Source organism: Denticeps clupeoides, chromosome 18 (genome assembly GCF_900700375.1).
Source record: "Denticeps clupeoides chromosome 18, fDenClu1.1, whole genome shotgun sequence".
Classification (NCBI taxonomy): domain Eukaryota; kingdom Metazoa; phylum Chordata; class Actinopteri; order Clupeiformes; family Denticipitidae; genus Denticeps; species Denticeps clupeoides.
Window position 1 is genome coordinate 12,670,980 of NC_041724.1, and position 11,210 is coordinate 12,682,189.

The following is an 11,210-nucleotide window of genomic DNA, read 5'->3' on the forward strand; positions in this document are numbered from 1 at the left end:
TGTGTGTGTGTGTGTGTGTGTGTGAGGGCGTGAGTAGGTGTTTTTGTCTGCATTTATGACTAAAGGACAAATCTTGCGGAGACCAACTGTCACTACAGATTCTAGCAACAGATGACTGGCTAAATAAAGCCTGTTATTGTCAAATAGTTGGAATAATAGAACTGACATTTCGAGGCTCTAAACATGCAGCAAAAACACAACTAGAACCGTGCTGGAAATGTTGTTTCCAGGAAGTTTTCAAACCTGAAAGATCAAATAATTCATATTTATTTTATTGATTCATTTTATTATTAACAGTCCTATAACAGCTGATTGTTACATATTGTTAAAAAAACTAGAATGTTATCTATCTGTCTATTCATTTATAGTTAAATGTTAACAAGGACAAGGACAAGACAGCAATGTTAGTTACAAGAACATTTTCAAGAATATATTGATCACCACAGGCAGGAAGTGGCCCCGTAATCAGAAGGTTGTGGGTTCGAATCTCGAACCTCCAAGGTGTCACAGAGGTGCCACTGAGCAAAGCCCTGTCCCCACACACTGCTCCCCGGGCTCCCCACTGCTCACCAAGGGCGATGGGTTAAAAGCAGGGGACACATTTCGATGTGTCACCGTGTGCTGTGCTGCAGTGTATCACAAATATTTCATTATTTGTTTCATTCATTCATTTTTTGTTTCAATAATTCACCATTGCCTGGTTGTCTACATACACTTTGATTAGTTTTGAACATAATCAGTTATATAATTAACCCCGCCCCCGACATTACCTCATTTGTCAGCCACTTCCTGGGACAGTAATTACTTGGACAGTCCCCACTTGAGCAATGTAAAGTTAAGTGTCTTTCGAAGGGCAACTATATAATGACTGGTATGATTTGGGGCAGGATGTCATATGCTTGGTCCTCATTCTGTTTTCTGATAAGACCCGTGTCCATTTTAATTTAGTTTAGTTGTTAGTGCATTTTCCTAATTAGATAAAGTGTACAGATCGCACCGTGTATCCACACACCCGGATTGCACTAGAAGCTAAACCCTGTGCCCTGCCCTGCTCTGTCCTGACAAAAAAACAGAATGACTGCCTTGGATCGCTCATTATATTAAATTCTAATACATGTTTTTGAGGGGTTTGGTGGACAATGTTTGGCCATTTTATCCAGATCGTCTGTTTGTCCGCACGCTTGTATTCAGGGTTTAAATAAGTACTCTGTGTGCTGGCTAAGCTAGGCAGTATTTTATCGCTGTGATGTTCCATTGATAAATTCCACTGATTAATCTTCAGGCAATTCACGAGCCGATGTCATATGAAAGAACCGTTTGAAATATAGTAAATAAAGCACCGACTTCCACAGATAATTAGCCATCAATAAACTTTTGCTGTTGCAACAGGAAGGATCATCACCAAACACGCTAAACTGAAAACACGGTGCACACAACGAAATGTGTCCTCTGCATTTGACCCTTCACACGGGGAGGAGTGCTCAAGGGAGACCTCTGTGGCACCTTGGCGGAACCGATTATGAGCCCACTTCCTTACCTACTAGGCAACCAGTGTCACTTCTTCTCAGTGAAGAAGCTTAATCTCAAAGCAGATATAGAGAACACAGTGTAACTGAAGCGTGCCTCCTGTTTACATGGTACACTTCCAAGTTGGTTGGAGGGCCGAGATGTGATTCATGACTTCCTGATTAACGGGGGTGCACATATGAGGTGACAGAGGGGACACATTCCCTTCGCTGCCCATCATTTCAGATAAAGGGAAACGCAAACCAAATGAGGGAGATGTATTTCAGCCAGGGGATATTTACTTGCCTTCAAAAAAGCCTATTTCTGCTGCAGTATGGAAGTAATAAAAAGAGGACGTCATGAGGTATCAAATGATTTTAGCTCTGATTAATAATGAGGAGGAACAATATGAAAGGGCAACTGTTGGTGGATTATAAATGAAGGAAAAGTCACATAATCTGATACCCCTTCCATGTCAAAAGGTCTGGAAGGTCTGCCCAAAAAAAATGCAGGAGCCATGATATGTGGTCTGATAAAACAACAAAATGCTTTTGACAAAACGCATTTGCTTGTTGTAAGAATAAGGAAGGTTATACAAGGATATTTGCTACCTTATTCATAGCCAATAAAGAAAAATCTTATTTTAAAATAAAAACCAGCAAGTGTAAAGTATGATGTTGCAGCCTTGAAATCCCTGGAAAACTGTGTAAGGGCGCCTGGCATCGCCGAGACGTTTCTGAAAAAGTCAGTAAAGATACATGGTCTCAGATGTCCTGTTCTGCATCCTCCAACCTTATAAAAATCGCATGGAAGAAGCCTCAGTTTGTTTTTTCTTTTCAAAGCTTATGATATGCCAGTAACAGTGCAGGGCATTTTAAATGCAACAGACATTATGTAGAGAGAGCTGAAATCTGTCCTCATCCGTCCTGATCAGTTTGCTGTTTGATCTATTGAACGGTCATTGTCGTCACATTAACAACTCCTTGCGTACGCCTGCATACGTTCAAGAGAGTTTTTTTTTTTTCTTTCACCGCTGTGTGTCAGCGATACGCACATGGTGAGCGACAGTCAGAGGGCGAATGAGTGACAGAGGGAGTGGGCGCCGAATAAGAGGGGAGGAACAAACAGATCCCTTTGAAAACGGCTGCGGTGCTAATATTGACCAGAATGCTTGGCCAAACACAGCCACACGGCAGCTACAGTAGTGAGAGGTACGCACACACACAAACATACACACACACACACACACACTGTGAGCCAAACAGCGCATGCAAACACACATCTGTCACTGTATGCCTGCTGCCGCGCCGCTGCGCCGGGGTCGACTGCAGACAGATTACTTCCCTATAGCGAGAACACGAGCGGCCTTCCGATCGCCGAAAACCCCGCAGGCGCTTTCATATGCAAATGCTGTAAAATCCCGCAAATCAGGAGAAAGTCGAACAAATCGCAAATTGCAACTCACACAGTAACCGACCAACCGATAGAATCCCAGTTCAGTGTAGTGCATCAGATTTCGAGGAGAACCGCAGGCCTGGACGCAAGCACATGGCATATTAAGACCACCAGCTGACTGAACGTAAATGTTTTAATAGGAAACTGACTTGAAAAGAGGAAAATCTTCTAAAGGGTTTCCCCCCAAGAGCCTAACTGTAAACCTTGCCAACGAAGAACAACCTCCGGAGAGCCAGAGCAGAAGTTTTTTTTTTTGAAGGAAACTCTCGGAGAACTCTGCCGACTTGCGTAACTCAGGACAGAGTTGAGGGCTGTGACAGATGACAGATTGCTGGTCCCTCGGGGGTCCCTTGTGGGGGGGTGGGCGCAGATAGAGTCAAGATCGGCCCCGCCCAGCGTCGAGGTGAGGATGGGCGGGCATGCAGCTGTGCCCCTGCGCCCCCGGCAATAGATCTGCTGTCGCTATGCAGCTGACACTGCATAGCAACCGCGTGACTGCGCAAACGAGAGATAGGATTGATTTTAATATTTAAATTTAATTAGCTTCAACATTGCCGGATGTGATCTGGGAGAGGAGCAAAGAGCATGAAATTATACAGAGAGAATTATAAACTGGATACGCTTAATTATTAAGCATGAAAGCAATTATTACTTACATCCATGAATGCAACCTGGTTTTTAAGATAATTTTGTAAAAGAGTCATAAACGCAACACCTTAAGGGGAACTCAGAGGCTTCAGGGATTAAACGGCAGCAGTTTCCCGCTTTTCAGAGTCCCGCCCCAACTACTCAGAAAGAAGGCTGTAAACACAGAGCATGTGCTAAATAAATTGTGGGGAAGCAACAGCATGAATCATAAAAAACTACAAATCCCAACTTGTGGTCGTATAAGTAACTTTGACCCCTTCAAGGGCTCTTGACATATTCAAGAACTTTATACAAGTTATACACTGTTATGCAAGGACATCATGCAGTGAAATTTACTCCGTCTGTACAAATTATAAAGGACTGTACAATTAAATTAAAGAAAAAATGCCTGTTTAGATGCCTGTTTAAGATAAATGTCTGTTTAGATAAATGAGAATACTGTACATATTGAATGAATAAGAATGGCATGTATGCTATGAGACAAACGTTTCAACACACCTACTCCATGGAGACTATGACGAGGCTATGTTGAACAGTCTGATGAAGGAAAAATGTTGGTTTTTGTTCCACATCAAGAGAAGCTGAGAGTATGAAATGTTGTCATCAGAAACTGAATAAAAAAGACCCGTAAATGATGAGGTGTTAAAACTTTCGCCTGGAGTCCTGTACATAAGGTCACGGTGACCTTGACCTTTTGTCTGGAGGAAATCCAATGAAGCAAAAATGGGACATAAACTCCTGTCACAGAGACCAGATGTTTGACAGGGTTCTTAAACGAAATTAGATGCAAATATCTGAAGCTCTGGTTTACTTTACTAATGGCTAAATGTTGAGCCCGTGCCAGACGAACAACCGCAGCAGAAGTATGACTAGGTGCCTGAATTCTGCCTGCGTTTGCGTCACCGAGCGCGTAATGCGGGACATGCGCCAGGCGAGGCTTCCAACGTATAACCAGTTGCTGACGGATCCATCCGTGCACGCCGCAATTATCCGTTCCGAGGCAGAGGGCGGGAGAGAGGTGGAGGAATTAAAAATAGACCCAGTGAAAGTGCGAGCAAGCAGGTGAGCATGAGAATATTTTCAGACCTTCATCCAAAAGAGTAAGGTATGTAACTCTTTGCCCGTGTCATTAGTTAAAAACAGCGATCAATACCGTTGTGTCAAAAGAGTTTCCTGAGAACAAAAAAAAAAAAAAAGGCGTGTGTAATTTCTTCCAAACTAGGCCAGGTGATACGCTGCACATTCGGTGTGAAATGTGCGGAAACACACTGCCCTCCGGTGGAGGAACAGACTGAAGGCAGGGGTGGCCAGCCATGCTCCTGCTCATCATCTTCAGACGCAGCCAAAAAGGTTCGAGAATGACACAAATACTGGTTTACAGCTTCGTTTTTTTTTTAGACCACTTTGCCAGTTGTTTCTGTGGTTTGTTGAAGTAAGATTACAGGCATTTTATACGTTTCAAAGGTTTTTCTTGACAGTTACATCAAGTTTATGCAAAGAGTCAGCATTTGCTGTGTTGGCCTTTTTTTTTCCAAGACTTCTGCAGATCGCCGTGGCATGCTGTCAATCAACTTCTGGGCCAAATCCTGACTGATGGCGAACCATTCCTTCATAATCAGTGATTGGAGTTTGTCAGAATTTCTGGGTTTTTATTTATCCACCCGCCTCTTGATTTCAATGTTTTGTTCCCTGAGCCACTTGTCAATTTGGCCTTATGGCATCATGCTGGAAAAGGCATCGTTCTTCACCAAACTGTTCTTGGATGGATGGGAGAAGTTGCTGTCGGAGGATGATTCTTTGTTGCCCTTCTTGACAACAGGTCCGATCGCGCAGCCAAATCATCTTTAGGAGACGGTCCTGACGCTTGCTGGACTTTCTTGGGCACCCTGAACAACACTTGAACTTCTCTCCTTAAAGTTTTTGATAATCCAATAAATATTTAGGTTAAATCTTGCCTGTGAAGAAATTTTTAAAGTGAAGTGATTGTCACACGTGATACACAGCAGCACAGCACACAGTGCACACACAACGCAATGACGACTGCACATGTTTCCTTGCAGATAACCATGGTTAACAGGGGAAGAACAATGACTGTAAGCATCACCCCCCGTTTAAAGCATTCTAACTCAACCAGCATGACAGAATGATGTCCAGCCTTGTGCTTGTTACATTCAACCCTAATATAACTCCCCTGATACTTTTAGCACCCGTCTGCAATATCTGAGTATTAAATTCATTATTAATATTATACTGCAAAGTGAACACATTTCACAATGAAGTAATGAACAAAGTTGGATATGCTGTATTCTGATACGGCATAAAACAATCAAAATCAAAAGAGTCACAACGTGACAATGAAATGTGAAATGTAAAAAGCACAACACAATTCAGAAACAGTTCAGGTACAGCAGCTTCAATCGGCTTTTAGCCTGGTCAGATTTGATCAGCTCAGTTCTACATTCGCTCTGATTTGGTGTCATATTCGTATTAGTAACACTTGCAGGGCTAGAATAGGCCGTCCAATCAGAACACAGACACTTTGGTAAAAAAATTTGTACAGGCCATGAAGATGCAGACGGTTTTTATTTTTATACAAGACGGACAATATGCATACATTTGTATATATGTATGTAGTTGTTATATATAATATAATGGTGATAATAGCGTACGAGCACAGTGTTTGTCTGGTCGTCTGGTAGTTCGCCTGCTGCGCCGTGATTGGCCAGTTCCACAGCAGCTTCCTCCAATCGGCTGGAAGGGCCAGGGGTCGTGACCTCGGGCGCCAGGCCGCTCAATTAGCCGCGCATGTGGAGCAGAGTGGTTATAATGGAGGGAAACAGCTGCGAGCAGATGTTCGTAAGTAAAAAAAAGTATTTTAAAATATTCACTCTATATGTTCAACAGTTTAATGTATACGGAGTAGCATTTTTTTTTTTTTGGCAAAACGGTCCTTCTGAATATTCCAAATCCGCTAATTGCCTTTTAATTCGATTCTTTAATTGGATGTTAATTGCTTGGCGTTTACAAACCCGGTTTGCGGATGTCATAGTTCTAATTAACTACCAATAATTTCACGTCCAAAACCTGTGGCGCAGAGTTTCAGCCCGAAGCGGGTGAAGGCGCTGGAGGACTGGCTGATGAAGACGGGCGTCCGGCTGACGCAGGTGAACGGCCAGAGGAAATATGGCGGCCCGCCGCCGGGTAAGATTCTCCTGCCGCACTTTTAAAGGCTTTTTTCTTTCCTTTCTTCACTGCTGTGTGGAAGTTGCAGCAGCCAGTTTCTCTGCAAGTTCGCGACTAAATAAACTGTAAAACTAGTTGAGCCGCAGTCGGGTCTGTAGGAATGTTTCGGTGTTGTAGAATATTTTGTCGGATAACCTCGCGTCTGTTGCAGCACAATAATTATAACTACACTTTTCGACAAGAGTGGGAAATTGTGGTGTGTTTCAATTTCACTATTAGTATTATTATTTTTTAACAAGTCAACTGATTTAGTGTGGAGTCAAATTTTTTCAAATTACCTAAACTTTACATGAAGTGTGGTCAAAATGTAGCTTTAAATAGCTTTAAACTAATCAGCCATCGGTTCCAATAATAGTTTAAATGTTGGATTGCAATGATCAGATTGAGAATTTTGTGACCTAGGCTGCAGGAAAGGTTTTTCTTCTGCTTGGTCCATGAAGGTCGCATGTTTTAGCTGTCAAATTGGCAGTTTAATTTGCCCTGCAATCTAGAGATCCATTTTCCAACTTTCAGCTTCCTTGGTCTCCCAGGCCTGAACGTGACACCCCCGGTTCCTGATTAAACGCCGCCTGCTTTGTGGATAGTCAAAAAGTGTGAAAATTGCAATTCCCTCTCGTCACGGTCTCATTGGATGGGGCTGCAGTTTTTGGAGTGTTTCATTATTCTACAATGGTTCTGAAGTCATGTGCATCTTCCATCCTCCAAAAGTGCGTGCAGATGCGCTCACACCTGCCTGCTGCCATTCCTGAGCAAGCTCTGTACTGGTGGCAGCCCGATTCCGCAGCTGAATCATCTTTAGGAGACGGTTCTGGTGCTTGCTGGACTTGCTGCACCCTGAAGACTTCTTCACAACACTTGAACTGCCCTCCTTAAAGTTTTTGATAATCCAATAAATGGTTGATTTAGGTGAAATGTTGCCTGTGAAGAACTTTTAATGCACCGCAATGATGATTGCACGTGTTTCCTTGCAGGTAACCCTAATATAACCCTAATATAACTCCCCTGTTTCATTATTCTACAATGGTTCTGAAGTCATGTGCATCTTCCATACAATGATTAAAAGGACCAGTATTATTTTTGGTGCTTGTTCATCTATTCACAGTTGGCAGTTGCTGAGTGTAGACATAATTGTGTGGTTACTTATTCTCTTGTCTAATCCTGGACTGGTCCTTTTGCACCTTGCACAGGCTGGACTGGACCGCCACCAGGCTCCGGCTCTGAGGTGTTCATCAGTGACATTCCCCGCGACTTGTACGAGGATTACCTGATCCCGCTCTTCCAATCCGTGGGCCAGCTGTACGAGTTCCGCCTCATGATGAATTTCAGTGGACAGAACCGCGGCTTTGCCTATGCCAAATACGGCGACTCTGCGGTCGCCGCATCTGCCATTCGCCAGCTGCACAGGTTCCGCCTGCCCAGTGGGACGCTGCTCGTGGTGCGTCGCAGCACAGATAAACGGCAGCTGTTGCTAGGAGACTTGCCACATTCGCTTGTGCGGGAGGAGCTCCTGGATATTCTGAATGGCCTGTCTGACGGAGTGCAGGCGGTCACCATCAGAACCATGCAAGTCGGAACCCTGGGAGACAAGAAGACCTCAGCTCTTGTGCAGTACTCATCTCACCATGCAGCCTCCATGGCAAAGAAGGAGGTGATGCAGGGTAGGAGTCTATCTTCATATACACACACACACACACACACACACACACACACAGATAAAATAAATACTACATGAAATGGGGATCAGGGTTTCACAGAAAGGCTGTTAATCCAGGTCTGGCACAGCTCAGATACTGACATCGTTTTCTTCTGTGTTTTAATTGGTGAGCAGTACTTTTGACATGACAGGCCAAAAGTGAATTTTTGGTTTCAACATTGTTTTTAACAATGTCGTGATGATACAAATATGAAACATGACCAGTACGCACCTGGAGCCTAGGCAGTAGCCTAGTGGGTAACACACTCGCCTATGAACCAGAAGACCCAGGTTCAAATCCCACTTACTACCATTGTGTCCCTGAGCAAGACACTTAACCCCAAGTTGCTCCAGGGGGGGACTGTCCCTGTAACTACTGGTTGTAAGTCTCTCTGGCGTCTGGTAAATGCTGTAAATGTAAACCGGATGAGACCTGAGGCGCAGAGATGGTGCTTCCCTCAGTAACTGAGGTGAACGCGCCGTTCCTGTCGTGGGGTTCAGCACCACCTTTGTGACCAAATACTGCACATTTATCAGAGCGCACAGAGGTCCAAGTGAAACAAAATTCAACTTTGTTCTCTGGCCACATTGCAAATTTGTTACTTCGATTTCAAAATGATGCACGGATGGAATTAATGATTATTTAATTTTACTGCAGTAAATTACAGGCCTATTTTCACATGGTATCCATGCATCCTTAGTCTTCAGTTTAATTTTTGAAAATTAAATACCATTAAAAATTATTGTTATTCTTAAATCCAAAGTTAAAGGTCTTCCAATGCGTGTTTTGCATTTTTGTATATGATATTAGAATTTGCTGAACCACCTATGGAGCTAGACGGCTAAATTCTACGATTCGTTCAGCAATATATGTTATTCTCTCGAAGTTTACCAACTGACTAAACTGAGACGCACTTCAGTCTGTGAACCGTTCCTGCCGTGTACCGGGCTTCTGGTCTGTTGTACCTATATATCAGTCAGTCCTTTCCGTATGATTCGCTGCTTGTAAATTTTACAAGTAGTGTGTGACGTCAGTGTCAGCATTAAAATGCAACAATATGAGGCAACCTGGCATATTGGTATCAGCACCTAAAACATTTAATTTATATCCAGCAGTTCCTACGTACTACTATGTATAGTACACCTTTCTGAAAATGTACTTGTAATTCTTATTAGTTTTATTTATTTTTATTACGCTATAATATTGAGGAAATAACATTTGCAGTGATTTGTAATGATTTTAAGTATTAATTTTGTGTTTAATATTGTATTTTAGAAAAGCATCTGGCCCTCACAGCGTGAAGCGTCTTAAATTTGGCTTAAATGTCTTAGATTTGGCTTTTTTTTTTTTTTTTTTTTAAGGCTGCGGATACCCTGTATTCAGGGTAAAAAAAGTCGAACACTAGTTCATTCTGTAATGCATGGGGCCAGACTGGACAGTAAATCACTGTCGCCTCCCAACATGCACAGGGGTTATTTTGGTTTTGTAATTTGTTTCTTGAACGTCTTAAAACAAAGATAATGCATCGAACGAAGTATGTTTTTAAAACCTGACTTAAAAAGACATTTACACTGAGAAGTTAGATGTAGCATAATTCTGATTAACACACCCAATCCTGGAAAACCATAGTGGGCCTCTCTGGCCTTTGACCTGTAAGTGGCATTCATCACCTCTATATTAAACAAAGGAAAACATGCACCTCAGTCATGAAATATACAGAGACTTTATGACTTAGTGACTTTAAATGGCCAAAACGGTGCCCTGAGAGGTGCCGAGTCTGCATTACTTGCGTTTCTGAATGAACTGATGGACACCCTTTATCCCTTTGTGCCGTGTAGTGTTTAAGAAGCGGTATGGTACACCAATCACGGTGAAGTGGATGTGCTTTTCTCGGCCCGAAGAGGACGTCCAAAAGGAAAGACCAGTCGCTCAAACCACACCTAAGATGAACCCCAGACCACCACCTCCTTCCTTTTTCCTATCATCCCGGTTCCAGCCGCACCCGGTCCCGTGCCCCGCCGCCCAGAGTTTCCCTCGGGCAGTGGGGTCTCCACTGGTGTGTCTGCACAAGCAGGGCGTCGACCTGCCAAAGGACTGCGCGGTGGGGCAGTCGCCTGCGGTCGGAGGTCCGCAGAGGAACGCCGATCTCCTGCTCCGCAGGCTGTGTGAGACGTGCAACCTCGGAGAGCCGCTGTACAGTTGGCGCTTTTGCTCCGCCGGCCTGGATGGTTTTGTCTGCTTTGCCTACCACGTGAGCATCCCAGGGCTCCCTGCCCCGGTCCGCGGCCTTGTCCAGGTCCTGCCTGGCGCCCCCGGCCATTCTTTGGAGCAGGAATTGCGTAGATCCATTGCTGAAAGGGTACTTCAGACCCTAGCCGATGCCTAGCTTCCTTACTGTTGTCTTTTACCACCACTTTTCTCTTTGATTTTATTGTTTTTATAATATTTTATGTTTGTCTGTTGAGTCCCGTACACTTAATGCATAAGAAAGCTAAGGGAGCTTTTTTTTTTTTTGTTTTGTTTTTTTCCCCCATTTTTTTTTCTGGAGATCAGTTGCAGGCTTCACTTACAACCCTGAATTAACACATGAGCATGAAGGAATATCCAGTCCACTCTGGATGATGAGATTCCTCACTATGATAATAATGAGAGATACAATTCTGA

General features: G+C 43.5%; 1 protein-coding gene and 1 long non-coding RNA gene across 2 annotated transcripts; both read left to right on the top strand.

Moving 5' to 3' along the window:
* The first annotated feature begins 4,573 nt into the window (after positions 1-4,573).
* Positions 4,574-5,740, top strand: LOC114767760 (uncharacterized). The gene is made up of 3 exons (XR_003742982.1): positions 4,574-4,671; positions 4,832-4,959; positions 5,670-5,740. It is a non-coding gene; the product is annotated as an uncharacterized LOC114767760 (long non-coding RNA).
* A 703-nt stretch (positions 5,741-6,443) lies between these two features.
* On the top strand, positions 6,444-11,003 carry dnd1 (DND microRNA-mediated repression inhibitor 1). The gene is made up of 4 exons (XM_028960520.1): positions 6,444-6,465; positions 6,705-6,810; positions 8,040-8,510; positions 10,385-11,003. The coding sequence occupies exons 1-4, from the start codon at positions 6,460-6,462 to the stop codon at positions 10,930-10,932; spliced, it is 1,131 nt and encodes a 376-aa protein (XP_028816353.1). The 5' UTR covers positions 6,444-6,459; the 3' UTR covers positions 10,933-11,003.
* Positions 11,004-11,210: the final 207 nt, after the last annotated feature.